The sequence below is a fragment of the Centrocercus urophasianus genome, unplaced genomic scaffold (assembly GCF_019232065.1).
Source record: "Centrocercus urophasianus isolate 14NV4802_14NV808 unplaced genomic scaffold, USGS_Curo_1.0 seq_67, whole genome shotgun sequence".
Taxonomy (NCBI): domain Eukaryota; kingdom Metazoa; phylum Chordata; class Aves; order Galliformes; family Phasianidae; genus Centrocercus; species Centrocercus urophasianus.
The window spans coordinates 191,528-215,287 of record NW_024885277.1 but is presented as its reverse complement, the minus strand read 5'-3'; the positions used below and the strand labels follow the sequence as shown (position 1 = coordinate 215,287).

At 49.8% G+C, this 23,760-nt stretch overlaps 1 protein-coding gene and 1 long non-coding RNA gene across 7 annotated transcripts; one reads left to right on the top strand and one right to left on the bottom strand.

The window, feature by feature from the left end:
• The first annotated feature begins 3,922 nt into the window (after positions 1 to 3,922).
• On the top strand, positions 3,923 to 10,105 carry LOC122170347 (keratin, type II cytoskeletal 6A-like). The gene is made up of 9 exons (XM_042837107.1): positions 3,923 to 4,572; positions 5,058 to 5,272; positions 6,900 to 6,960; positions 7,220 to 7,315; positions 7,725 to 7,889; positions 8,330 to 8,455; positions 8,827 to 9,047; positions 9,625 to 9,659; positions 9,765 to 10,105. Exons 1-9 carry the CDS (start codon positions 4,006 to 4,008, stop codon positions 10,103 to 10,105), a joined length of 1,827 nt encoding a protein of 608 aa, XP_042693041.1. The 5' UTR covers positions 3,923 to 4,005.
• On the bottom strand, positions 5,477 to 22,660 carry LOC122170348. Of its 6 annotated transcripts, none has more exons than XR_006171742.1 (9): positions 19,793 to 22,660; positions 12,963 to 19,479; positions 10,163 to 10,274; positions 9,600 to 10,079; positions 9,019 to 9,144; positions 8,327 to 8,422; positions 7,532 to 7,598; positions 7,238 to 7,431; positions 5,477 to 5,526 (listed from the first exon to the last, which is right to left on the bottom strand). It is a non-coding gene; the product is annotated as an uncharacterized LOC122170348 (long non-coding RNA). The 6 variants fall into 6 exon arrangements; XR_006171744.1 differs by having other exon boundaries at positions 9,763 to 10,079; XR_006171743.1 differs by having other exon boundaries at positions 9,019 to 10,079; positions 12,963 to 14,307; positions 19,214 to 19,479.
• Positions 22,661 to 23,760: the final 1,100 nt, after the last annotated feature.

The window sequence follows — 23,760 nt, the reverse complement described above, 5'->3', positions numbered from 1 at the left end:
GTGGCCGAGCTTTGAAAAGTGCATTGCTTCCAGATGTGCTGAGCAACCACACAGCATCTGGAAAGATCCCTGAGATGTCCACAGAACCCTGAACCACTCTCACTTCTGTCCTTTCTCTTCCCAAATAAATGTTTGCCCCATAGCAGCACCTTGCATGTAACCTTGCAGGTGCATTTGGTCTCCTCTGATGGATCCCAAGCAGGTGAGAAAGACCTTGTTCCCTAAATTATCAGATTTTTGGGATTGTTTTAAAAAATAACCAGAACACAGAGGTTTTCAGCAGATCAGCCTTTGCAGTTACATTGGGTTATTGTCTTGCTTCATGCTAGGTTTTGTGGAAATGGCTTAAAAAGTGCTGAGATCACCCCAACGCCCAAACCTCACTGACTTCCCCCATGGTGTCAGCAGCAGCAATCAAGGTAAAAGCCTGCTGAGACAAAAGATCCCTGCAAAAATCCACACAGAGGGCCACGTCCATGCTGCTCCAGGGGGACCTCATCCGCTCCATGGGGTATGCGTTTCTGGGCCAAAAGAGATGCATTTGGATAAAAAAATGCGTTCATATCTCAGCCCAACCCATGGAAAATGTGGCAATCGGGAGCAGGTGCCAAAGGTGCCCCTTTCTGATGGGATCTGCCCCTGTAGTGCTCCACTCTGCCTTTATTTTGATGAAAATACCAAAGAAATTTGCAGCTTTTTATACTTCAACGGTAGCAAAACAATGCTGTGTTTTCCTTCCCCTCTCTTTTGGGAACGTGTCCAATAAAACAACTGTAATGTATTTGTTCCTGAGTGCTTTTCTTCCAAAGCAGAACCAGCAGAATGAGCCTGCAGAAAACTGAATGGGGTGAGGATTTGGTTTCACTTTAGGGAAAAAGTTTCAAAACTGAAAAGGAAAATGCAATTAAATGCTTGAAATCAGGTGCGTGCTGTCTGAAACTGAATCGAGGCGTATGGGAAAAGGGGAGGAAGGGGGACAAAAAAAAAATAATCAGGCATTGTTTTCTTCTTGGATCATTTAGGATTAACTCAAAGGCCTTTCTTCCAGAAAAGAGGGTTTGGGACAGCTCTAAAAGCTCAGGCAAAAGTGAAAACAGGAGAAATAAAGGTCACACACTGTTTAATTTTGGCTTTCTCAAGGGACACGGAGCGCAGGGCTTTGGGGGAGGATGTCATCAGGACAATCTGCGCTGAGGGTGGTTTTGGTGATGGAGCAGAGCAGCCTATGATGCCTGCAGGTTTGGTGATTGTAAAAGGGGAAGGAGAAAAAAATAAGAAGAGAAAAGAAAAAAAGAACCCTCAGACAAACCCTCACGGCTTATTGCATTTCAAAGGGCCAGACGCTTCGCTCTGCCCCCTCCATCCCCAGGGCAGGCGCGTGCGCCCAAAACCTCGCCAGGATCCGGCAGCACCGAGTGCAGAAGCACCACCCAAAAATCAAAGGAGCTGCAGTGAAAGAGACCAAAATCTGGAGGAAAATCCCCTCTTCTCGGCCCTCACAGAGGATGGTGTTTGGGGCAAAGAGACCAAAAATGAACAAAGGTTAAAAATAAATGGTGAGTCATCTCGGGTTGTGCGCCCTGTGCTAAGGATAGAATCTGCAGAGATTCTGCAGAGCGTGGTGGGAGTTAATGCAGCTAAGGATGACCTAACCTCAGCTCACCTTACACTGCGAGCGTCTTTTATGCCTAGGAGAATAAAAAAAGAAAAAAAAAAAAAAAAAAAAAAAAGGAAGGAAAAACAGACAGGGCCAAAAAGGGAGGAAAGGAGGTGGGGATGCCCAAAGGGGGCAAACGCAGAAGCCCTGGGCAGCTACAGAGAGAGCAAGGAGTGAGACACTGCAAGAATTCTCCTCGAGTTCTGTGCCTAACCAGCTCATGGAGCCCTTTGTAATATTCCACTTAATTACCACTGTCTGCAGCAACAGGCTTTCCTAGAAGAGCTGGGAGGTAATGAGTGCCTTGCCTTGCCATGAAGCCTTTTTCTTTTTGTGTTAATTACAACACTGTGCTTGGTTCCCAGGTGTGACTTTGCATAGCTCTAGGAGCCAAAGGCATGCTCCCTGCACTGCTGCTTGGCCCCTGTCCATGGCTCCATCTGCAGCGATGGACCCATCCACCAGGAACCCAACCTCTGCACACGTGCTGTTCTCCCAGCACGATTTATTTCATGTCAATAGCCCCGGCAGCATTCCTGGAATTGGCGTTAGGATTGGATTCTACAGTCGCTGTGCATCGCTGTGAAATCAGAGCTCCTTCAGCTTCGGGATAGGTGGGTGTGGGCTAGGTTTTCCTGCAAAGATTTGGTGTTTTCAGTGCCTCCATTCCTGAGCTGAGAGCACCCCCTCGCTACAGCCTGGCCCCACTCCTTTTGCTCACCCCAGTGCGCTCCATGCCCATGACTCACATCTTTGGCATCACGCAGTGGATGGCATGGATGAGGGTTGGGAGCGCTTTTATGATTGCAGCAAGGAAATAAATAAAACAAAGCAAAACAAAATAAAATAAATAAATCAAAAATCCCTTCTGCTCAGGTTCTTTCAAGTTCCCAGACAGAACAAACGGCAGCTGGAAACACATCAACAGAAACAAGCCATGAGATGCCGCAGATACCCTGGAGCGACTCATCCTGGATTATGTTCCGTACTTATTGCTCACGTAGCCAATTTTTTAAAATCTCTTTGATTCAGCTTTATCTCTCTGCTGTGTGCTGTTGGTTTATCTGGCACACGGATGGCAGCTGGGCTGGGTCTGCGTTGCAGATGGGTTTGGGTGGGTGGGGGATGTGCAACTCATCCCTTTGGGGTCACGAGAAGAGATGCCATCCATTGCTCCTGCACCATCCCAAAGCCCCACTGCAGGGCGGGTTCAACCTCAGCTCAGGATCAAGGAGAAAACCATCGGAGATGATCTCAGCAGAGCGAGGGAGGGGTGGGAGGGAGATGGGGGAGAAAGTGGTAAGTTCCCCTCTGCTGAGCGCAGTGACGTGGAAACGGCGGGTTTGAGGGCCAAAATGGGGGGAGCAATACAAAACAGCTTCCTAGGGAACTTCTGAGCCCTCAGTTGGCTGGAAGGCTCGGAACAAGAACAACTCCCCAGTAGCTCTGTAATATCCTCTTTAGAGGGGTCAGCACACAATTTAATGCAGTTTCATGTTATTTTGGAAAGGTGAGTCCCTTGCTGTCTTTGAAAACAACAACTGTTGATTTCTCTGTTCCTCCTGCAATGGAGAGACAGATTTTTGCTAAAACAACCAGCAGACACCTCCCACTCAGCCCCTGATCCTTCAGAGCTCTTTTCCAAGAGGAACCAAAAGTACAGAGCTGGGAAGGAGATCCTCCTCCCCCGCTGCCAGCTCTCCCTGGGGCACAAAACCCCAAATCAGGCAGTACTGGGGACATCAGCCCCCATTTTTTTCACTATGTAACACAACACAGCCCTAAATCAGGTGGTCTGTGGGACATCAGCCCCCATTTGGTCACCATGTAACACAACACAACCCCATACCAGGTGGTCCTGGGGACATCAGCCTCTATTATTTTTATTTTTTTGCATTCAGTGTGCTCAATCCCAAATTTCCCCTCACTTCAGAGCAGGGAATCTTGCTCCAACGGGTGAGCTTGGCATAGAGAACAGGATCTCCTGGGGCTCTGGGAGCTTCGTGCCGCGTCCTGCTCGTACCGATCCCGTCCAGTTCTCCTTCGGTGACTCAGGGCTCTGAGGGTGGGGGGAGCTCCCTTGCTCCGTTACTTTCTTGCCTGCAAACAATGCATTTTTCAGCGCCTCGCCATAGCCTAGGTGTGTTTGACAAGGCAAGTTGCTGCAAGGCACGTCAAGTTCTGAATCCCCGTGCCAAGTTTTCCAAGCAGATAAAAGAGGAGGCTCCCAGGCTCTCCCATCACAGGGGTTTCTGTCTCCGTTGCCCTCTGCTGCTCTGCTGCTGCTCAGCTTCTATCACCAGCTCTTTCCCTCGTTCCTGCTCTTTGTGTTTCCAACTGCACGAGCCATGAGCCGGATCTCATACAGATCTTCCACCGGAGGGGGCATGAGGGGCTTTAGCTCAGGTTCTGCTATCGTGGGAGGTGGCAGTGGCACGCGGAGCAGCTTCAGCTCCGTCTCTGTCTCCAGAGTTGGAGGAGGAAGAGCTGGAGGCGGAGGAGGCTTCGGAGCTGGTGGCGGCTTTGGCAGCAGAAGTCTCTATAACCTGGGTGGAAGCAAGAGAATCTCCCTTGGCGGAGGGCTGCGGAGTGGAGCTGGATACGGCTTTGGTGGAGGATCTGGCTTTGGTCTAGGCTATGGTGGAGGAGCAGGTGCTGCTTTGGGCTTAGGAGGAGCTGGTGGCGGTGGTGGCTATGGGCTGGGAGGATTTGGGATGGGAGGTACTGGATTTGGTGGTCGTGGCGGCCCCGGGTTCCCCGTTTGCCCACCCGGTGGCATCCACGAAGTGACTGTCAACCAGAGCCTGCTGGCACCCCTCAAGCTGGACATTGACCCTGAGATCCAGAAGGTGCGGACACATGAGAGGGAGCAGATCAAGACCCTCAACAACAAATTCGCCTCCTTCATCGACAAGGTGAGAGCTGGGTCTCAGCCCGGGCACATTCCCTTTTGCCTCAGGAAAGAACAGCAGGAAGAGCTTTCTTTGGATTCAGGGCTTGCCTGAACTAATCCGTGCTTGGCTGAATGTTAAGAATTGTCCTATGCTCTTTGCAAGGACAAGATCTCCAGAGCCTCGTTTTGCTGACATAGCAAATCCCCCTTTGCCTAAAAAACTGCCCAGGCACTGTGTGGATCCTTCATGGATTGTGAAGGGGCAAAGTTCCTCCACAAGATACCACCAGTTTAAACCATTAAGGAGGGCTGAGCATCCAGTGCAGGGAGAAACACGTAGAATTGCAAACGCGGATGCTTGGCAGCTTGATAACTCTTGAAAATTCTCCCTAAGCTGTTTGTGCTTCTTTGGAGAATTCAGTGCCCTGAATTCCTGTGGGAAGATCCTCATTCCATGCTCTCCCTCTTCTCTTTCTGGTGGGTTACAGTCATTTTTTGTTTCCCTAGGTGCGTTTCCTGGAGCAGCAGAACAAAGTGCTGGAGACCAAATGGAGCCTCCTGCAAGAGCAGGGCCACACGGTCACCAGGAAGTCCCTGGAGCCCCTCTTTGAGTCCTACATCAACAACCTGAGGCGGCAGCTGGACAGCCTGATGGGGGAGAGGGGACGGCTGGACTCGGAGCTGCGGAGCATGCAAGACATGGTGGAGGACTTCAAGAACAAGTAAGAGATTGCGCTCTGTAGGTCAACAGACAAGAAAATTGATTTCAGAGGGGCTGGGCTCTGTGGTGCATGCCTTGTGCTTGCACTGGGCTCCTCTTGCAGTTTGCAAAATGAACATAGAGCAGCAAAATTTGATCTTGGTTACCTCTATTCACGTTGAGTTTCTTGAACACAGGTTTGGCATTTAGCACAGGACTTGCTCATGCACTGTCATGGAGCCATGGTCTGAGCCCTTGGGCTTCCTAAAATATCACCTGTAAATAGCAAAAAGTATAGCTCATGACTGCACTAGACATGAAAACAGGGATAAAATGTAGCCAGCTCCCCAAATCCCTAATTTTCTGTTGTAGCAAAGGAAATCTCAACCTTTCCAAAGGGGCCCAGGCAACCGCACATGCTCAGCCTCGCTTAGTTCCAATCACATGGAAGATGCTCAGCTCTTTTCTTTGCCCATTGCCTCAGTTCCCCTTAAAGTAAACCTCTGGGGAAGGCTGTCAGCTCCATCACCCAGCAGAGGGGGATGAATCATTTTTGGGACGTGTTGGTGGGTGCCCACTGGCTCTGAGGACATTTAGGTGCTTTTTTTAGGCACGGCAATTTGTTTTCCAGCGGTGAGAACAGTTTCTCTCTCATGCAATGAGATCTGGTCAACTGTAAATTTGAGTAAAACACCCTGAAGTACACGGACATGGTAATATTAGAGAGCTAAGCGTGTGAATAGCGTGTGATTTTGGGAGTGGGAGCTAGTTAGATCTGACAGGACGGGCTGACACAAACCAGCTCCTGGTATGTTGTCCTTGGGTGCATTTCAGGTCTTGGTATGAGTTAGAGCCTTTTGCAAGCATCAGCTAATACCACAAAGGGCATTGTCTGGATCTTGGAGTACTGCCTGGGCAAGAGAACATGTTTTATTTCAAGTCTGGATCTGGTTCCTCATCCTCAGGCTCATTTTGACCTTGCCTGCCGTCCACCCAAGCTCCAACTGCAGGGAGATGCTCACCAGCACTAGCTGGAGGACTGGCACAAACCTGCCTTTCAAAGCCAGCTCTTTGCCACAGCAGCCCACATGCTTTGTCGGCTTTCTAGCTAAGCCCTGCCCTGATTATCTGATGAGAGGATGTTGCTCAGAGACATAAAAAGTTCCTCATAGACATAATCTGAGGCTTACTTAACGATCTGCCCTTGCACAACCGTGGTTAAAGAATCACAGGCTTCTCCTTTTTTTTTTCTTTTTTAGTAAATTAAATGCTGTGGTGGGTTATTCAGGGCCATTAGCATTATTATAACATCAAATATCAAACAGTCGCATTGCTAGGTATTGCAGTCCAGCTTCACTGAAAGCTTTTGCACATCTTTGCTTTGAGCAAACGTCTCTACGAGCGCCATGCCACGCAACCCTGCATGAGCTTGGATCTAAAGGCAGCAATTGGATTCTTTAGATTTCAGCCAGGGCTTCTCACACATGGAGTCCTTGAAGGTTCAGCCCCAGTGTCCATTTGCTCTGTATCTGCTCTGTAAAGAAGTGGGATGCAGGATGAATCCGCGAGCCACATTGAGTGACGTGGGACCCATCTCTGCACTCTGTGGGGTTCTTTGCTGCTGCCCAAAACCTCTCTTATCTCTGCAGGTATGAGGATGAGATCAACCGGCGCACGGGTGCAGAGAATGAGTTCGTGGTGCTCAAGAAGGTGAGTAAAGAGGGAGTGAGGGAAGGGGGAATGGAATAAAAGGGCTGAGCCCAAGCAGAGCTGCTGGGAGATGGGGTCCTGCAGCATCACAGCAGGGTCAGGCAGTGAAATACAGCGTAAGCACAACCAGGAGTGGGTAATGAGCTGAGTATTGCTCCGATACCCACAGTAAGGGAGCAATTCTGACTCCGGTCTGATCCCCATGAATCTGAGTTTTGCTGTGGGTTTGCACCTGAAGCTTTGCTTTGCTTTTCTTTAGGATGTGGATGGTGCTTACATGAACAAGGTGGAACTGCAGGCCAAAGCAGATGGGCTGGCAGATGAGATCAACTTCCTGAGGGCTCTGTACGAAGCGGTGAGCAGTCAGTTCTCTGCACGACGTCCCTTGGCTCCACACTCAGTGCTGCACGGCAGTGAAGGAGGAAGCATCGCTGCCTGTTAGAAATCGCAGTGCAGCCATAAGATAGAAAACTGTGGATAAGTAGAATCAGAGAAGAATTGTAAACTCATAGGATCATTATGATCGGGAAAGACTTCTAAGATCATCCAGTCCAATCGCAATCCATCTCACCATGCCCCCTAACCTTGTACCCAGGTGCCACATCTCCACGTTTCTTGAACACCTCCAGGATGATGACCTGTGGCAAGAGAGATAGAAAGAAATGCAAGAAATTGCATCTCTTGGAAGACAGAGCTCTGAAGACGTCTTATGGTTTCCAGTGCAGAAAGCAGACAATTAACTCATTTTTTTCTATCTTCTGCAGGAATTGTCCCAGATGCAGCAGCAAGTGTCTGACACCTCTGTGGTGCTGTCCATGGACAACAACCGCAGCCTGGACCTCAACAGCATCATCGCAGAGGTGAAGGCACAGTATGAGGACATCGCCAACCGCAGCCGAGCTGAGGCAGAGGCTTGGTACCAGAACAAGGTGGGTGACAGGGACCACAGATGCTACATTATATTAGCTGAAGGGAAGTGGGACTCACCAAGGAAGGACCTCAGCGCTGCATAAGAAATTGAGTAACGTTCTGTGCTCGTTGCAATGGGCTCTTGCATACTGATTGCCAACGCTTGCTGGTGGACCGCTGCACAAGGCAGCAGACTTTCCCTGCTGTGAACTCAACCCACCTTGATTCTGGGCTCACAGAGCTGCTGGTAGACCTGGCCTTAAACACAGGGCACTGCTCTTTCCCTTCCTGGTTCCTAAAGCAGGTGACAACACACAGGTGCTCTATGCAAGGCATAGTTTGCCAACTCTGGGCTAAGCAGTGTGCTCAGAGGTCGCCCTCAACCTGCACCCAGACTTGGTACACACCATTCCCAGCCCCATGGTCCCTCACCACTGCTTTCCTCCTTTCTGCCTACCAGTATGAAGAGCTGCAGGTCTCAGCTGGGCGCCACGGCGATGACCTCAGGAACACCAAGATGGAGATCTCAGAGATCAACCGGATGGTGCAGCGGCTGCGCAACGAGATTGAGAGTGTGAAGAAACAGGTAGGGGGGATGCTCCTAACTTTGGGCAGGGATGGAAGCCCATGTCCTGCATTGGCAGGCATGGCCATCTCTTTTCCCTACTGGAGAATGTCCCCTGATGTGAGGATGTGCTGTGATTGCTGTTTTCTTGCTGGGGAAGCAAGCTGTGAGCTATTGCATCATGCCAGCAAAACAAAGAGATGCAGATTCTGCTCATTTTCACGTGGAACAGGACTGTGGCTCTTCAGTCACCCACCCTCTGACACCTCTCTGATAGCTCCAGAAATAAATCCCAGTGCTATGCTGGAGCCCACTGGTAGCACCAACAGTACCACAGGACTGCAGATTTGGGTAGCCCAACTTAAACAGCTATCTGCTTCCCTCTGTTTTAGTGTGCCAGTCTCCAAGCAGCCATTGCTGAGGCAGAGGAGCGTGGGGAGATGGCCCTGAAAGATGCCAAATCCAAACTGGCCGAGCTGGAGGATGCCCTGCAGAAAGCCAAGGCAGACCTGGCCCGGCAGCTGCGTGAGTACCAGGAGCTGATGAACGTCAAGCTGGCTCTGGACATCGAGATTGCAACCTACAGGAAGCTGCTGGAGGGCGAGGAGAGCAGGTGAGTGAAGAATCCTTGCAGACATATCAGCAAATATCACTTTTCCCGGCATGCTGCACCTCTCTTTGGGCCCAAAGCCTCAGCTCACCCCAAGGATCTGGAGCATAAAGGAACATAAAAACAGAGGGAGGAGATGGGTGTTTTGAAATGTGAGGTTTCTAGGAAAAGCTGGGTTCCTCCAGTTGTTGGCATCTGATGCACTAAGAAAAATGAGAATTGCCACTTCCACATGTGCTGCAGACATAGCCCAGCAGTAGAAGGACCCTATTGAAGGACAGGAAAGTCTAATTAGACAGGCCTCCAGACAGAAAGTCCCCAAACTAGACGACTCCCCATTTAGGTGGTCCTCCAAGTGAGTGGTCCCTTAGATGAATGATTCCCCAATTGCATGTTCTCCTAATTAGATGGTCTCCCAGTTTGAAGGCCCTGCAATTGGATGGCCCCTCAGTTGGATAGTCTCCCATTTAGATGGTCCCCCCATTGGATAGTTCCCCAACTGAATGCTCCTGCAGTGAGACCCTCCCAGGTACCACTGCATCTTGCCTGTGTTACCTCCTCCTTTCCTCTTTTCCACCAGGCTCGCTGGAGAGGGCGTTGGAGCCGTGAGTGTCTGTAAGTATCTCCCCCTTTCCCACCCTTGTTTGCTGGGGTTTGTCCCCCCACCCTGGGGATCTGCAAGACGCTGAGGTGGTCTCACTCATCCCTGTTCTCTCACAGCTGTAGTGAGCAGCTCCAGCGGGATGGGCTATGGCGGCGGCATGGGAGGAAGTCTTGGAATGGGCAGTGGTCTCGGCATGGGTGGAGGTCTCGGCATGAGCAGTGGTCTTGGCATGAGCAGTGGTCTTGGCATGAGCAGTGGTCTCAGCATGGGAGGCGGCGGCAGCTACACCATGAGCAGCAGTGGCGGCGGTGGAGGATTCGGGGGCGGGAGTGGAAGCTACAGCTATGGTGGAGGCAGCAACTTCAGCTCCAGCAGCAGCCGAGGGGTCAGCTCCAGCACGGGAGGCAGCGTGCGGATCGTTTCCAAGACCACTACCAGCAAAAAGACCATCAGATAAGGATGGTTCCGGCCAACGGTGTGTTTCCTGCCTTCCAAAAGCAACGTGCTGCCTTACCAATCAGTGCTGTACATAGCTGCGCTGCGCCCTCTCCTTCCTCCGTCCTTCGCCAGCCTCTCTCGGGGTACTGGGGGGGAGACCAGGACCCCACTGTGAGAATCTGGAGCACCTTTGGTCAAAGCACAGGTTGTAGTGGGTCACCAATGGGGCTTTGGGAACTGGCACGGTACCCGATGCCAGCCCTCCTCCGTTCCTCCTCACGAGATCATGTATTTAATGCAAAGCATTTAAAGCACTTTGCTGAATGGGGGGAGGCCACATGCATTTGTTTCATTCTCCCCACAGCAAGGGGACAGCCCTGTGAAACCTCAGCCCCAGGTCCTTGGCAAGGACAGGAGCCCCAAGAGGCTCTGCAAGCCCCTAATCACATCACATGTTACAACCTCCAAACCTTTCAGCTGCAATTAAAAGAATTTTCCAGCCCCTTCTATTCTCTCAGGAACCCAGGGGAAATGTTACTGCTTTCTGCATACAAGAATTGCCACTGATCTCCAACTTCTTGACCCATGGCTATAGCCTCTTCATTTCCTACCATACTGTGTTGTCCAATAAAGAGCATCTGTCATTTTTAAAAACTGCTGCTTCTTGGCTTCATTCTCTGACGGGAATTGGTTTGGAGACAAAAAGGCTCCGAGGAGGCAGATATCGTTACAGTCTTCCAGTACTTACATGGAGCTTGTAAACAGGAGAACAGCTTTATACAATGGCAGGCAGTGATAGGACAAGGGGGAATGGCTTTAAATTAAAAGATAGGAGATTTGGGTGAGAATATTCTTTACTCAGAGCTGGTGAAGCCATGGCACAGCTGCCTGGAGACGTGTGGGTGCCCCATCCCTAGAGGTACTCATGGCCGTGGATAGGGATGGACAGCTGATGGGGGGGTGGGAGCAGCCCATAGAGGGAGGACTTTGGAGTTCCTTTCTACTCATCCATTCTATGATTCTGTGATCTTTGAAGTCTATTCCAACCCAACCATTGTGTGATTCTGTGATTCTAAGAGTACTACCTTGAGCTCGGGGCTAGGACTCATACTCCAGTGTGGCTCTGGGAGAGTGGGCTGGGCAGAGAACTGAGACAGAGAGAGGACAAGCTGCTTCTGGGTAAGACAAAAGCTGGAGGAACCCCACCATGGGGCTGTCATTTTTCTCATCCCTGCAGGAGTGAGAAAACACAGGAGATGGGGAAAGGAAGGTGATTGTCAAAGGCTTGGCCAAGATCCTTGAGTTAGTGTAGGCATAGCATGGAGCAAACCTTACAGCAAAGGAGCCCAGTGCGAGCATGAGGACCACAGCCAGGACATCAAGAACTGCACTGAGGAGGGGAGGTGCTCTGCACTGAGCCCCTAGGAAGGGAAATGTCACCCCCTAAGGGAGGAGGACAGTACCAGCAAAGAGCAAATTGGGGCAGGAGCAGGGCAAAGTGTCCGATATATCACTGCATGCTTGCATGTGGAATTTTCCCTTGTATTGTGATATCTCATTCAAATGCTGCTCTGGAAGGGCTGTTCTGGGACCTCAGCTTCATTCTGAGAGAACCTGCAGGACCTGGCAGCTCCATTTCCACCCACTTCCCCAGAAGGTTTCAGGGAGCAGATTTGGGATGGGATCCCACCGCTCAATGGGTGGCAATCCAGACAACAGCAGCAATGGGCACTGGAAACCTGGCACAAAGCTCTGACAGCTGCAACATGAAGGAGAGGAGCAGAAAATCCCCACAGCCCTTTGGAGGGATGTCCTAAGGTGAGCATCTCACTCCTTCCCAGTATCCACCCACCATCCCACATGCCCTACCAGCTCCAACCATGGGTACCCCAAAGGAGGGGGAGGAGAAGGAGCAGCCCCACTGCCAAAAAGCCAGAGGTGTGCAGGCACCCGACAACCCAGCCTGCTGTCTCCAGTAGGTGGGGACCCAGAGCAAGGGAAAGGCACAGAGCTGGCTGACAGGCTGGAAGTGTTGGTCCTACCATGCAGGGTCCCCTCCAGACAAGGTTTTCTCCTAACAAAATTATTATTTTTAAAAAAACTTGCAAATGCATGCAGCCTGGAAATGAAGCAAGACACAAAATGGCTTCAGGGAAGGTGACGGAGGACTCAGTAAATCCAGCAGAGGAACAACACCCCTGCTACAATTCACAAGGATCAGTCAATTGTTTGGAGAGCAAAACCCCGCTCGGAGACACCTCCTAGAATATGTGAATAATACTTGTTGATTTTACCTGCTCAGAGAACGGTATTTTTTGTTTTAATTGGGAGAAATTAAATTTTGCACAAGCGCTAGGTCTGTCTGCAAGAAACCCTGAGCCGGAAGCGGTGCTGGTGCAGGATGCTAATCTGAAATCATGAGGTATCCAGCAACTTCACTTTCACTGCAACTTTAAAATGAGAGAAGATTCACCCTAGGGCCATGAGAAAGGAGATTACAGAATCATAATCATAGGATAGTTGGGTTGGAAGGGCATTTACAGACCATAGAACCATAGGATGGTTGGGTTGGAAGGGTCCTTACAGACCGTAGGACCATAGGATGTTTGACTTGGAAGGGTCGTAGAACCATAGAATGGTTGGGTTGGAAGGGCTCTTTATGATCATAGAAACATGGAATGGGTTAGAAGGTCATGGCTTGGGTTAGAAGGGTCACAGAGCCCTATCCAGGGCATTAAAGGTGCTCAGAAGGAGCAACAGAATAATTTGGGGGTATTTGGGATTATTTATTTGGGTATTATTTATTCTATATTATTTGGGTACCTCCATGCAAGCAGCTGTGTTGAATGCAGAGCGGGATAAGGATATATACCCACCAAGGTCAGAGGCTCTTTTGGGATGCAACAAGCCATGGGCTGAAAGGAGACCTCCTCAATCTGCAACAACAGCAAAAATAAAAGCAAAGTTACTCCAAAACCCTGAGCTGCACTGGTGTCTCTGCACTAACACAAAAACCAATTATCTGGAGAAAGCTGGTCACACCTACACTTCAAAGTCCTGCACTACTTCCAGCTGACTGGCCTCCAGATACTGCTGGGAACAGGCTCAAAGGACTGCAACGCCCAGCACGGGGCAACACCTATGGGAACGCTCTGGAGCAGCTCATCCCAATTCATTCCTTGGGGAAATGAGATTCAGGGAGGTGAATCCCAGCTCCCTCTCTGCTCCTGGAGGTCTCTGCCATGCCATGCAACGACCATGGGGTGCAGTGTGGAGAAAGCTCAGGGTGATGATTGGGACTGCGTAGGGTTGGGATGATACGGTAAATTACAGCCAAAATGAGCAGGGTTTGAATTTAGGTTAGCAGCCCAAGTTTAACCCAAAGGCTTTAATTTAAGCAATTAACGTAAATTATAGCCTTGACTTTACTGATAATTAAACTGAGATTAGTTAGTGAACCAACACGAGTCAGTAGGACATGCTCTTATTTTATAAATGTCTATTTTTGCAAAGAAATCACATTAAGCCACTGCTAAAAGGTTCCAACCTTGTCTGAGAACAGACATCCATCTTGAAACGAAGGCTCCCATGGCAAATGCATCCGTGGAATCATCTCACGGTGGATGCTGGGCAGGTGTTGGTGGCAAGTTGTTGTAGCTGCCTTCTTTCTCTCTGGCTGGGAAACAGCTCAAATTTCCCACTACAAGGACCTGAGTTGTAGTTATTGCCCTGATGCAGCCAGAATTCACTTTTCTACCCTCGAAGGAGTGTATTACCTCAATGTTAGCGTGATACCAGGCTGCACCCCAGGGATCTCCCACCTATCCCTGGAGGAGGAAAGGAGGGAGAGGGGTGGAAAAGGCTCCAGAGCTGCATTACGGGGCTCTCAGCCCCAGCACAGCTCTGTGATCTGATCAGGAGGAAAAAGCAGAGCACCACTCTGCTTTTTACACTCTGCCAGAGGAGAAGTCCGTATCAGGGTGAGCTATCTGCATTAGAGCAGCAATTTCATCCACATGCCTGGAGCTGCAGGGCACAGGGGAGACACTCCCCCGGGAGCTACCTGGAAACCCAATGTTTCATCAACAGGGCAGGGTGGGGACCCTCTGCCATCACCCATACCCCAGACCTGTAGCTGCAGCTCCTGGTGCTCCCAGTTCTGCCTTTTGTAATTACCTCTCAAATTCCTTCCAGATGAGTGACAACCGCATCACCTCCACCCTAGTGCAAATGTGAAATGGAAAGAAATTAATTTCTTTTTATTTGGTTGGAGGAGCTGTATTATTACTATTATTAACAATGGACTCCAACGCGGTTGGCGTATTCTTTGGCTAAAAAAGATGAGTTTCATATGTAAAATGGAGCCTGAGGGGGGAAAGGAAAGCACTGACTCATCACACTCGTTGGTAACCAAGGGTGGGATTCAGGCTCTGCACACCCTGAGTCAGCCCTGTGGTGCTGCAGCTGTGCAAAGGACGGGGAATCCCTTTGGTGCTGATGCCCTCCTGAGCTGCACAGCAACGGGGAAAAGCTTTCAGGTGGAGCCACAAGGGATGGAGGGCACCCCAGGGAGCAATGCCCAAAGCATGACAGGGCTTTGGGTGTGCAAATGTGCACACCTGGCGAATAGCCCCACTGGGACTGTTGCAGTGTGGAAGGTGCAGCATCACAATGAAGGCTCAGCCCTTCATTGAAGGAGCTGAAGGAACAGCTACCAAAATAAACAAAGGATTGCTGCTCCAGAAACACGAGATGAAGCTGTTCGGGGGGATGCTTTTGCGAAGTCACCCTCTTGTGTAATTACATATGAGTCATCTTTTCCAGACCTGCCAGAAACAGAAAGGGCCAGATGCTCTTCTCCCCCCTCAAAATTGAGGCTTTATCACGATATCACGATTTGACTCATTACTTGAACTGCTTGTGATGCTCATGCAAAGCAAACGTTTTCATTGGCACACATGGATGGGAAAGGACAGGGCCAGGTATCTTTGTGCACAGATTGCTAAGGATTTGGGCAAGAGATCCTGTGGAGCACTTTTCTCATGGATTCAGGTTGATGGGATCCCTCTTTCAGATGAGCAGAGAGCTGATTAAATCTTTGGGGAATGACATCATGTTTATAGATGGGGAGCTGGGAGCAGCCCTGGAGCACTCTATTTCCATAGAGCCAGTGGATTCAGAGCAGCTCCATTCCCACAGTCCTTCCTCCTCCGTAGTTATTTATTTTTTTTCTCATTGTTTTCGTTTCCATCCTCCTAAATGTCAAATTTGAAAGCCTGGAAGCTGGGGGAGCAGCACAGCCATGACAGAACTCAATGGCAGCAGTGAATAGGGCTGTCAAAGTCCAGGTGTGAACAAGAGACTGTGACAAAATGTTCCATTTTCATTCCTTCCTCTCTCTCTCTCTCTCTATATATATATTATTTTTAAGAGTCACAGAAAGGTATGTCCACTGGAGCAGGATTTTCAGAAGACACCAGCTCAAGAAACTCAGCCTATGTAGAGATAAAGTAGAGGTAGTTGTGTAGATGTACTGTAGAAGGGGACTATATGGCTTATTTCAAACTAAAAGAGGGGAGATTTGGGTCAGATGTGAGGGGGAAATTCTTCACCCAGAAAATAGTGAGGCCCTAACACTGCTGCCCAGAGAAGCATAGGTGCACCTTGGGCTGCTCAAGGCCATAAACAGACCCTGGGAAGCTGATGGAGGAATGGGATCAGCCCAAAGGCAAGGAGTGGCGATGGGGGGGGCTTTGAAGTTCCCTTCTTGCTCAAGCCACACTGTGATTCTGTGATTCTGCGATCTTGAAGGACTCTTCCAAACCAAGCCACCCATGGATTCAGTGATTCCATGACACCACAAAATCCTAGGATAAAGCAACGTGCAATGTTCTACAGGACTGCACAACGCTGCCCTGCCAACACATTCCTTTCCCTAAAACACCAGGGACTGCAACTTCTTAAAGCCCCATTCACAGAGATGGGCTGAGGAGAGCAGTCCCATGGTCTGAAGATCCCAAGAGCTGAGTGACAGCCACTCTAAACGGTGTTTCCCTCCCGTGACCAGGCTGATTCATTGCAGCTCCCAAACTCTTTGATATGGTGCAGAGTCTGCCCGTCTACAAAGACAGCAGAAGGCGACAGTTATTCCCAAACAATACCACTGTTGCTCAGAACTTGGCTGTATTATTTCAGAAGGGCGTGTGTGCGGAGTGAGTTCTCTCTCCAGAATGCTGTTGGACATGCCAAGCCTAATTAATCAGAAAGACGATCCACCTCATCAAACCCATCCCAGTCTCATAAATGCATAAAAGGGCTCTCCCGAGCCCGTGAGGAGCACAGGTTCATCTTTCTACTTTCCCTCCCACTCCTTGCTCCAGGCCAGCACCTCCACTGCTTCCCTCGTGCCGTAGCATCCACCCCATCCCAAACCAGCCATGTCTCGCCAGTCCACCGTCAGGATCCAGAGGGGGAGAAGTGGCTTCAGCGCTGCGTCGGCCATCGTGCCCGGCACGTGCCGCACCAGCTTCAGCTCACGCTCCGTCACCCGTGCTGGGGGCTGCAATGCTGGCAGTGGCTTTGCAAGGGTTGGAGGTGGCTTTGGAAGCAGAAGCCTCTACAATTTCGGTGGATGCAAGAGGATCTCTGCAGCTGGAAGGGGTGGGGGCTTCTATGGCCCCGCAGGGTTTGGTGGAGGTGCTGGGAGCATGCTGGGCTACGGATACGGGGCATTTGGAGGCCCTGGGTTCCCTGCTGGTGGCATCCAGGAGGTATCCATCAATCAGAGCCTTCTGAAGCCCCTCAACCTGGAGATCGACCCCAGCATCCAGAGGATCCGAAAGGAGGAGAAGGAGCAGATCAAAACCCTCAACAACAAATTTGCATCCTTCATCGATAAGGTGAGCCATGAGCTTCCCTGCCCTCATGTTTTGATGGGGATTCTTATTGCATGATGAGCACATGAGCTGAGCAAGAAGGAACAGTGATCAGGAATGGGACTGGAAGATGCCTCTGTCCCTGGAACTCCAGGCAGTGGTACCTGCTGTGCAGTGGTTGCTATGAGTGCATCACCCAGCATCTGAGGTTCTCATTTGCTGCGAGGCAAATGGAGAGAGAAAACTCTCAAAGGCAATTCCACCCCTCTGCAGGTGTTGGGGTCTCTCCATTGAGCACTTCAGGATAACAGGTGTTGGGTGGTTAAAGTGAGGTGCGAGCAATCCTGAAATGACTAGAAAAGGAAGAGCACAAAGGAAGATATAAGCCTCTCAGTGCTTGAATTTTCCTCAAAGGCATTTAAAGCTCATAATGAAACAGTACCAGCAAGTTGGGACTGCTCAAAATAGCAAAATCTGATCCGACACTTTCTGTCCACTTCATTTCCTCATTAAGCATATTAGATGCACAAGAGCACCTGCTTGATTTCTCTCCTGGTTGAGCAGCTCCTCTTGCTTCGAAGCAAAATGCTGCATTATTCTGCATTATATCAGAGGTTTTTCAAAGTGGAGGAGCAATGCTAAGAGGGGGGGAACTGGCACTTTTCTTAATAGGAGTTCCAATCCTGTTTACTCCTCATCTGATTTTCAACATGCTGTTTGCATCTTGCACACTTATTCAAAGGGCAGAAGGGGAAAGGAAATTAGTTCCAGCGCTTGTTTGCAACACTGAGCAGGAAAATGGCAATCAAATTGCAAATTCCTGTTTCTATCAGAGATAAATTTATCTGTGAAAACCAGTTGGAAAGGGTACTGCAACCCCTCTCTGGTACTGGGACCCCACAAGTGCAAAGGAAGTTCACCCCAATCTCTGCCCTTTCCAAACATCTTCAGCATATTTCTTCTGGCAGGTCCGATTCCTCGAGCAACAAAACAAAGTGCTGGAAACCAAGTGGAGCCTGCTGCAAGAGCAGGGGATGAAAACGGTCCGGAACAACCTGGAGCCACTTTTTGAGACGTACATCAACAACCTGAGGATGCAGCTGAACAGCCTGCTGAGCGACAAGGGGAGGCTGGAGGGAGAGCTCGTCAACACACAGTACCTGGTTGAGGACTTCAAGAAGAAGTAAGTCCATGTGCTCTGCCCACTTGATGGGTGCAGCTTCCCCCATCCTACCGCCATCTGGGGGTCCAGCTGAGCCCTCCAGCACTGGGATACGGGAATCCCAACAGTGAAGGAATTCCCGACAATGAAGGCTGTGCCACTTTCTCAAAATAGATGGTAACGGAGCAACAGATCCAAATGCACAAATATTCAGGGAATAATTTAGAATATGATCAAAGGCTTATTAACTAAATTACCTAGCACGGAGAAAAAATTACACGGTAGGTCTGAAAGTTTTGAGGCAGCATGCTTAATTTGCTTAAGAGAGGCTGAAGGGGAATGAGTAACGGCCAGAAAGAGGAGAAAAGGAATAGCAGAGATGCTTTCACTTTTTTTTTCCTTAATGTACTTGTTTTAACTAGTTCAGCCTAGGAAATCGCTCATGGTCTCTTATTCAGATGCAACGTAGGAGAAAAGAACATTGTATGCAAACTGCTGTTAAGGAAGTTCATTCCAGCAAAATAAAATCACCTCCGTCTGCTACCTGCCTAAACAATACTCCCTCTGCCTCCTCCATTAGGTACGAAGATGAAATCAACAGGCGCACCATTGCAGAGAATGAGTTTGTGACACTTAAGAAGGTGAGAGCGCATTGCGGCTCATCGGCTCACGACTCTTTCCATCCACTCTCCATCCACAAACCCATCCGTACTTCTTGATGCCCTCTTGACTTCTTCCCTGTCTTCTTCATGACTTCTCTGCTCTGTTACTGCAGAAATACACACGTGAACAAGACTTTAAAACTCACTGTCCACTTCTCTCACCTTCCAGGACGTGGATGCTTCCTACATGAACAAGGTTGAGCTACAAGCCAAGGCAGATGCGTTGACTGAAGAAATCAATTTCCTGAGAGCCCTCTACGAAGCTGTAAGTACTATCACCCACCTCCCTCCAACAGCCCTTAATTCCTCCCCCCAGGAGATGCTGAACTCTTCACTCTTTAGAACCGTGCAGATAATGATCTGCAGCCTCTCCCAGTTTGGCGCGCTCATCCTTAGGGATGAGGAGGCACCACCGAGTGCAAGCTCACCCTGTTCCCATTGCAGGAGCTGTCCCAGATGCAGACCCAGATCTCCGACACCTCCGTGGTGCTGACCATGGACAACAATCGCAACCTGGACCTGGACAGCATCATTGCAGAGGTGAAAGCGCAGTACGAGGACATCGCCAACCGCAGCCGGGCTGAAGCCGAGTCCTGGTACCAAACCAAGGTGAAGGAGATGGGGCTTTCCGTGCTTCTGTCTTCATGTCTTGTCTTGAATAGAGAAGGGCTGACTCTTCCAGGAAAATCTTCTCCTATGGAGAAGGGATGAGGGAGCTGGGGAAATTCAGCTGGAGATGGGAAGGCTTCAGAGAGACCTCACTGCAGTCTTTGCATCCATAAAGCGAGCTTAGAAACAGGAGGGAGACCTGTGGGTGCCCCATCTCTGGAGGTGCACAGGTCCAGGCTCGATGAGGCCCTGGGCAGTTGATGGAGGAGTGGGACCAGCCCAGGGCAGGGAGTGGGGCTGGGGGAGCTGTAAGGACCTTTCCAACCCAAACATTCCATGGTTCTATGACCTTGAAGGACCCTCCCGACCCAAACATCCCGTGGTTCCATGATACTCACATGCTTCTTCACTCTACAATGCTGGATTCTGCCCTGACCTCTGCTCCTCTCCCTGGCAGTATGAAGAGCTGCAGGCTACCGCAGGCAGGCACGGGGACGACCTCCGCAGCACCAAGCAGGAGATCTCTGAGCTCAACCGCCACGTCCAGCGTCTGCGGGCTGAGATTGACAACGTGAAGAAACAGGTACAGGGCAGGAAAATCCATGCTTTTAATCAATTTACCCCCCAGATTGGAAGAAAGGAAAGAAAATATCAGAAGCAATGTAGGCAAGTTCTGCTTAGCTGACACTTCTGTCAAAAACAAAAAACTCAGTAAAATTAGTTAAATTGGTGATGCTGGAATAAGACCTTGTGATTATAGGGTAGAAAAGGAACAAGTCAACTAGGGGAATGTGACCGAGATTTTCTCTCTCCCAGTGTGCAAATCTGAAAGCAGCCATTGCGGATGCTGAGGAGCGCGGGGAGATTGCCCTGAAGGATGCCAAAGCAAAACTGGCTGAGCTGGAGGATGCCCTGCAGCAGGCAAAGGCAGACCTGGCCCGGCAGCTGCGTGAGTACCAGGAGCTGATGAACGTCAAGCTGGCCCTGGATATCGAGATTGCAACCTACAGGAAGCTGCTGGAGGGCGAGGAGTGCAGGTGGGTAAAGAATCCCTGCAGAAATATCAGCAAATTTCACTTTTCCCTGTGTGATCCTCCCTGGAGATGGACACATTCCATTGGGTTCAAAGAGCTGGAGCACGAAGCAGTATAAAATGAGGGAGGATCAATGTGGGGGGGTATTTTAAAACATGGGTGGGATGCTCCCTCATGAGGTACACGCATCGATTGGGGTACCCAGGAGCAGGGGGAGGTCGGGTGATGGAATATTGTGAGGAGCATCCATGGACAATACCAAATATTTACAGGAGTCCTATAAAATGGCCCCTGTATTTTTCCCTGCTGTCGTCTGTATCCTTGTCCTCTTACGTTGCTGTTCTCTCCCCATACAGGCTGGCTGGAGATGGTGTCCCAGTGAATATCTGTAAGTCTAAAATCTATAAAATTACCTCGCCTGAGCGTTTTTATGCCCCTACACTGAGAAGCCAATGCCTTATTACTTTTCTATCTCTTTTGCAGCCGTGACCAGAACCACTGTGGGATCGGGATATGGAGGAGGAAGCAACCTCAGCATGGGGGGTGGCATGTGCAGCATGGGGAACAACTACAGCTGCAGTGGGCCCGGGGGGACCAGTGCCCTGGGTGGGGGCAGCAGCTCCAGCATGAAGTTCTTCTCCTCCTCCTCCTCCCGGAGAAGTTACAGGAGCTAAAGCTCTCCCTCCCTCGCCAGAGAACACCACGACACGGGTCCTTCACCACAGCATAATCAGGGGAAGCAGAACAGGAGCCACCTGAACCCGATGTCCTGTGGCGCAGGAGCCTCACTGGAAACCTCCTCTCTTGCACACATGCAGGGCTCTGCCGTGGATCGGAAATCCCTCTGTTTTAAATCTGCAACTCGCTTGTTACCGCTCAGCTTTTTGGTTTTTTGTTGTTTTGTTATTTTTTTTTCCAGCCAGATTTTGTATATAAAATGTGTCCCATGACTTTCTCTCTTTACTTTCTGGTGTTTGTCTAATAAAAATGCATATGTAATTTATTCTATTGCGTGGAGCTTTTAATTAAAGGCATGGAACAACAAATGCAAATACAGATAACGAGCACTTTTCATGGGGCCCTGCCCAGTTCAAGGTGCAGTTTTTTGCTCCCTGTTCATGTCTCCTCAATCTCCCCATGAGCAGCCAAATAAAGTCATGGTGCAGCAGCAAGGGGAGGGTGCCATGGGTTGCAATGTGTTGCTTCTCCTCACTGAGCAAGGAAAACCCCCGGAAGCAAAACGCAGGGCATGCCAAGGCAAGAGTAAGGCACAGGGGAAAAGGTCTGGGATTCATTTAGCGTGCAGCTTGCAGCCAGCACAGCAGCTCCCAGGGGGCACAAAGGGCTGTGCCAGGCGTGTGATGTACCTGCATGAACTTAGAACAATAGGGAACTAATTGGCAGGGGAGTCAGCACAGCCACCCGACCTGTCCAAGGATGTAAGCCCATCTCGAAACTCTATTTACTGCGAGCTGTCTCACCTCAGTTCTTAGGTATCAGAAGAAATTTCTCTTCTAGAAGAGTTTGTTGGAGTCACTGTCCATGGAGGTGTTCAAAAACCATGGAGATGTGGCACTGAGGGAATATTAGTGGGCATAGTGGGATGGGTTGGGGTTGGACCAGATGGTCTCAGAGGTCTTGTCCTACCTCACTGATTCTGTGAGTATGCATGGTGGGGAAGGACTGATGGTTGGACTTGATGAACCTAGAGATCTTTCCCAACCTGACTCTATGATTCTGTAAGTGTAAGAGCAGACACCTGGAAGAACTCCCCTTCTGCTCAGAGCTGTACTTGGGGTACTCCCTTTCTAGAAGACTGTAAGAGGTGGAGAGGCCCATCCACACACATCCATGTGCTGTGTTGAAGGGAGCTGTCTCCCATCCAACAGCTATAAAAGTTATCCAAGAACCTGTCAGAAATAGCAAGTCTCCAACATCCACTGTTTCTTCTCGTTCCTAGAATGCACTGAAGACAAGATCTGACTTTGAGGAGGTGGAGGAGAATCAGGGGAGGTGCAGCAGTTTTAGATGTGGTTCTGTGACTAATCAGGAGAAATTAATTGAGAAGTGAAAGCAGAGCATTATCAGGCTGAAAGCTCCGAAGTAGTGACAGTTGCTGGAAGACAAGTGGGAAAGATACAGGATTTTCAAAAACGTCCCTGTTGCCTTTGTACATAAGGTCAGGAAATGGGTATAGCCACACTCTTGGGAAAATACTCAAAGAGTTGGGTTCATAGAGGAGAAAAGGCCCCTGAGTGGCAGAATATATTTAGGTTTTTCTTCAAAATCAGCAGTTTCCCATGCTTTTCTGGGATTCTCTGAACTCTTTCTGCTCCTCTCCACATCCCACAGGGAATCTCCCCTGCAGTGAGCTGCCAACAGGGTTGCAGCTCTGCTGCATCTCTGTGCTCCTCCTCCTCCATCTCTTCCTGCTGAGGGCTCCTGGGATCCCCCATCCAGCATCCCAGCCAGTGCTGTGGGTTGCAACTCCCAGCCACCAGGACGCAGCAGTGCACGTAGCCACGGGCACAGCAGTGGTTGCATCACACCTGGGTCATAGCACTGAGATTACAAAGCTCTTCAACGAGCATGGGAAAGGCTGAGGTCAGAATTCCTTCTCCCCAGGCATTGCTTTTTATCAAGATAGCAAGAATGAAGCAAAGTTTCTCATCACACAACATGCAGCTGTCGTGCTGCAGAGCACAGTCTGCTCTCCATGCACAAATACAGATATAGAGCAGGACAGCCCTCAGTTAACACTGGCACAGCCCAGAGACTCGAATTTGCAACGTGTGGAGGAAACTGTGACTCCAAACACCCATCACTGAGTGCTGCCTGTGATGGAGTTCTGCAGAGAGTTGAGACCAGTGCCTTAGGATTGGGTACTGAAGCCCTTCTTTGAGGGATGAGCTGCCTTGAAATCTGCTGCACGCTGTAGCTCACAAGTGACAAAACACTGCCAGGACATTTACTTTATCTTCCTTGCAGGGTGTGTGATAGAAATACTAGGAAAGCAAGGAGAGAATAGAAGGGGTCAAAGGGGAGGAGAGGAAGGGGAAAAGAGAAGGGAAAAAGCAGGGGAAAGGAGGGGAAGGGGAAGAAGGAGAAGAGAGAGGAGATAAAAAGGAGGAAAAAGAAGAGGAAAAGGTGGGAAAGAAGGGTGAAAAGGGTGAAAAGAAGAGGAAAACGAGAGAAAGGAGAGGAAAAAGAGGAAAAAAGAAGGGGAAAGGAAGGGAGAAAGAAGGAGAGAAGAGGGAAGAAGAAAGGGAAAAGGCAGAAAAAAGAAGGGGAAGTGATAGAAAAAGAAAGAGAGAATGGGGAAAAATAAGAGG

Coding starts and splice junctions, on each gene's coding strand:
- LOC122170347 (XM_042837107.1), top strand. CDS start 4,006: ATGAGCCGGATCTCATACAGATCTTCCACCGGAGGGGGCATGAGGGGC. Junction 4,573..5,057: donor TCGCCTCCTTCATCGACAAG/GTGAGAGCTGGG, acceptor TTGTTTCCCTAG/GTGCGTTTCCTGGAGCAGCA. Junction 5,273..6,899: donor GTGGAGGACTTCAAGAACAA/GTAAGAGATTGC, acceptor TTATCTCTGCAG/GTATGAGGATGAGATCAACC.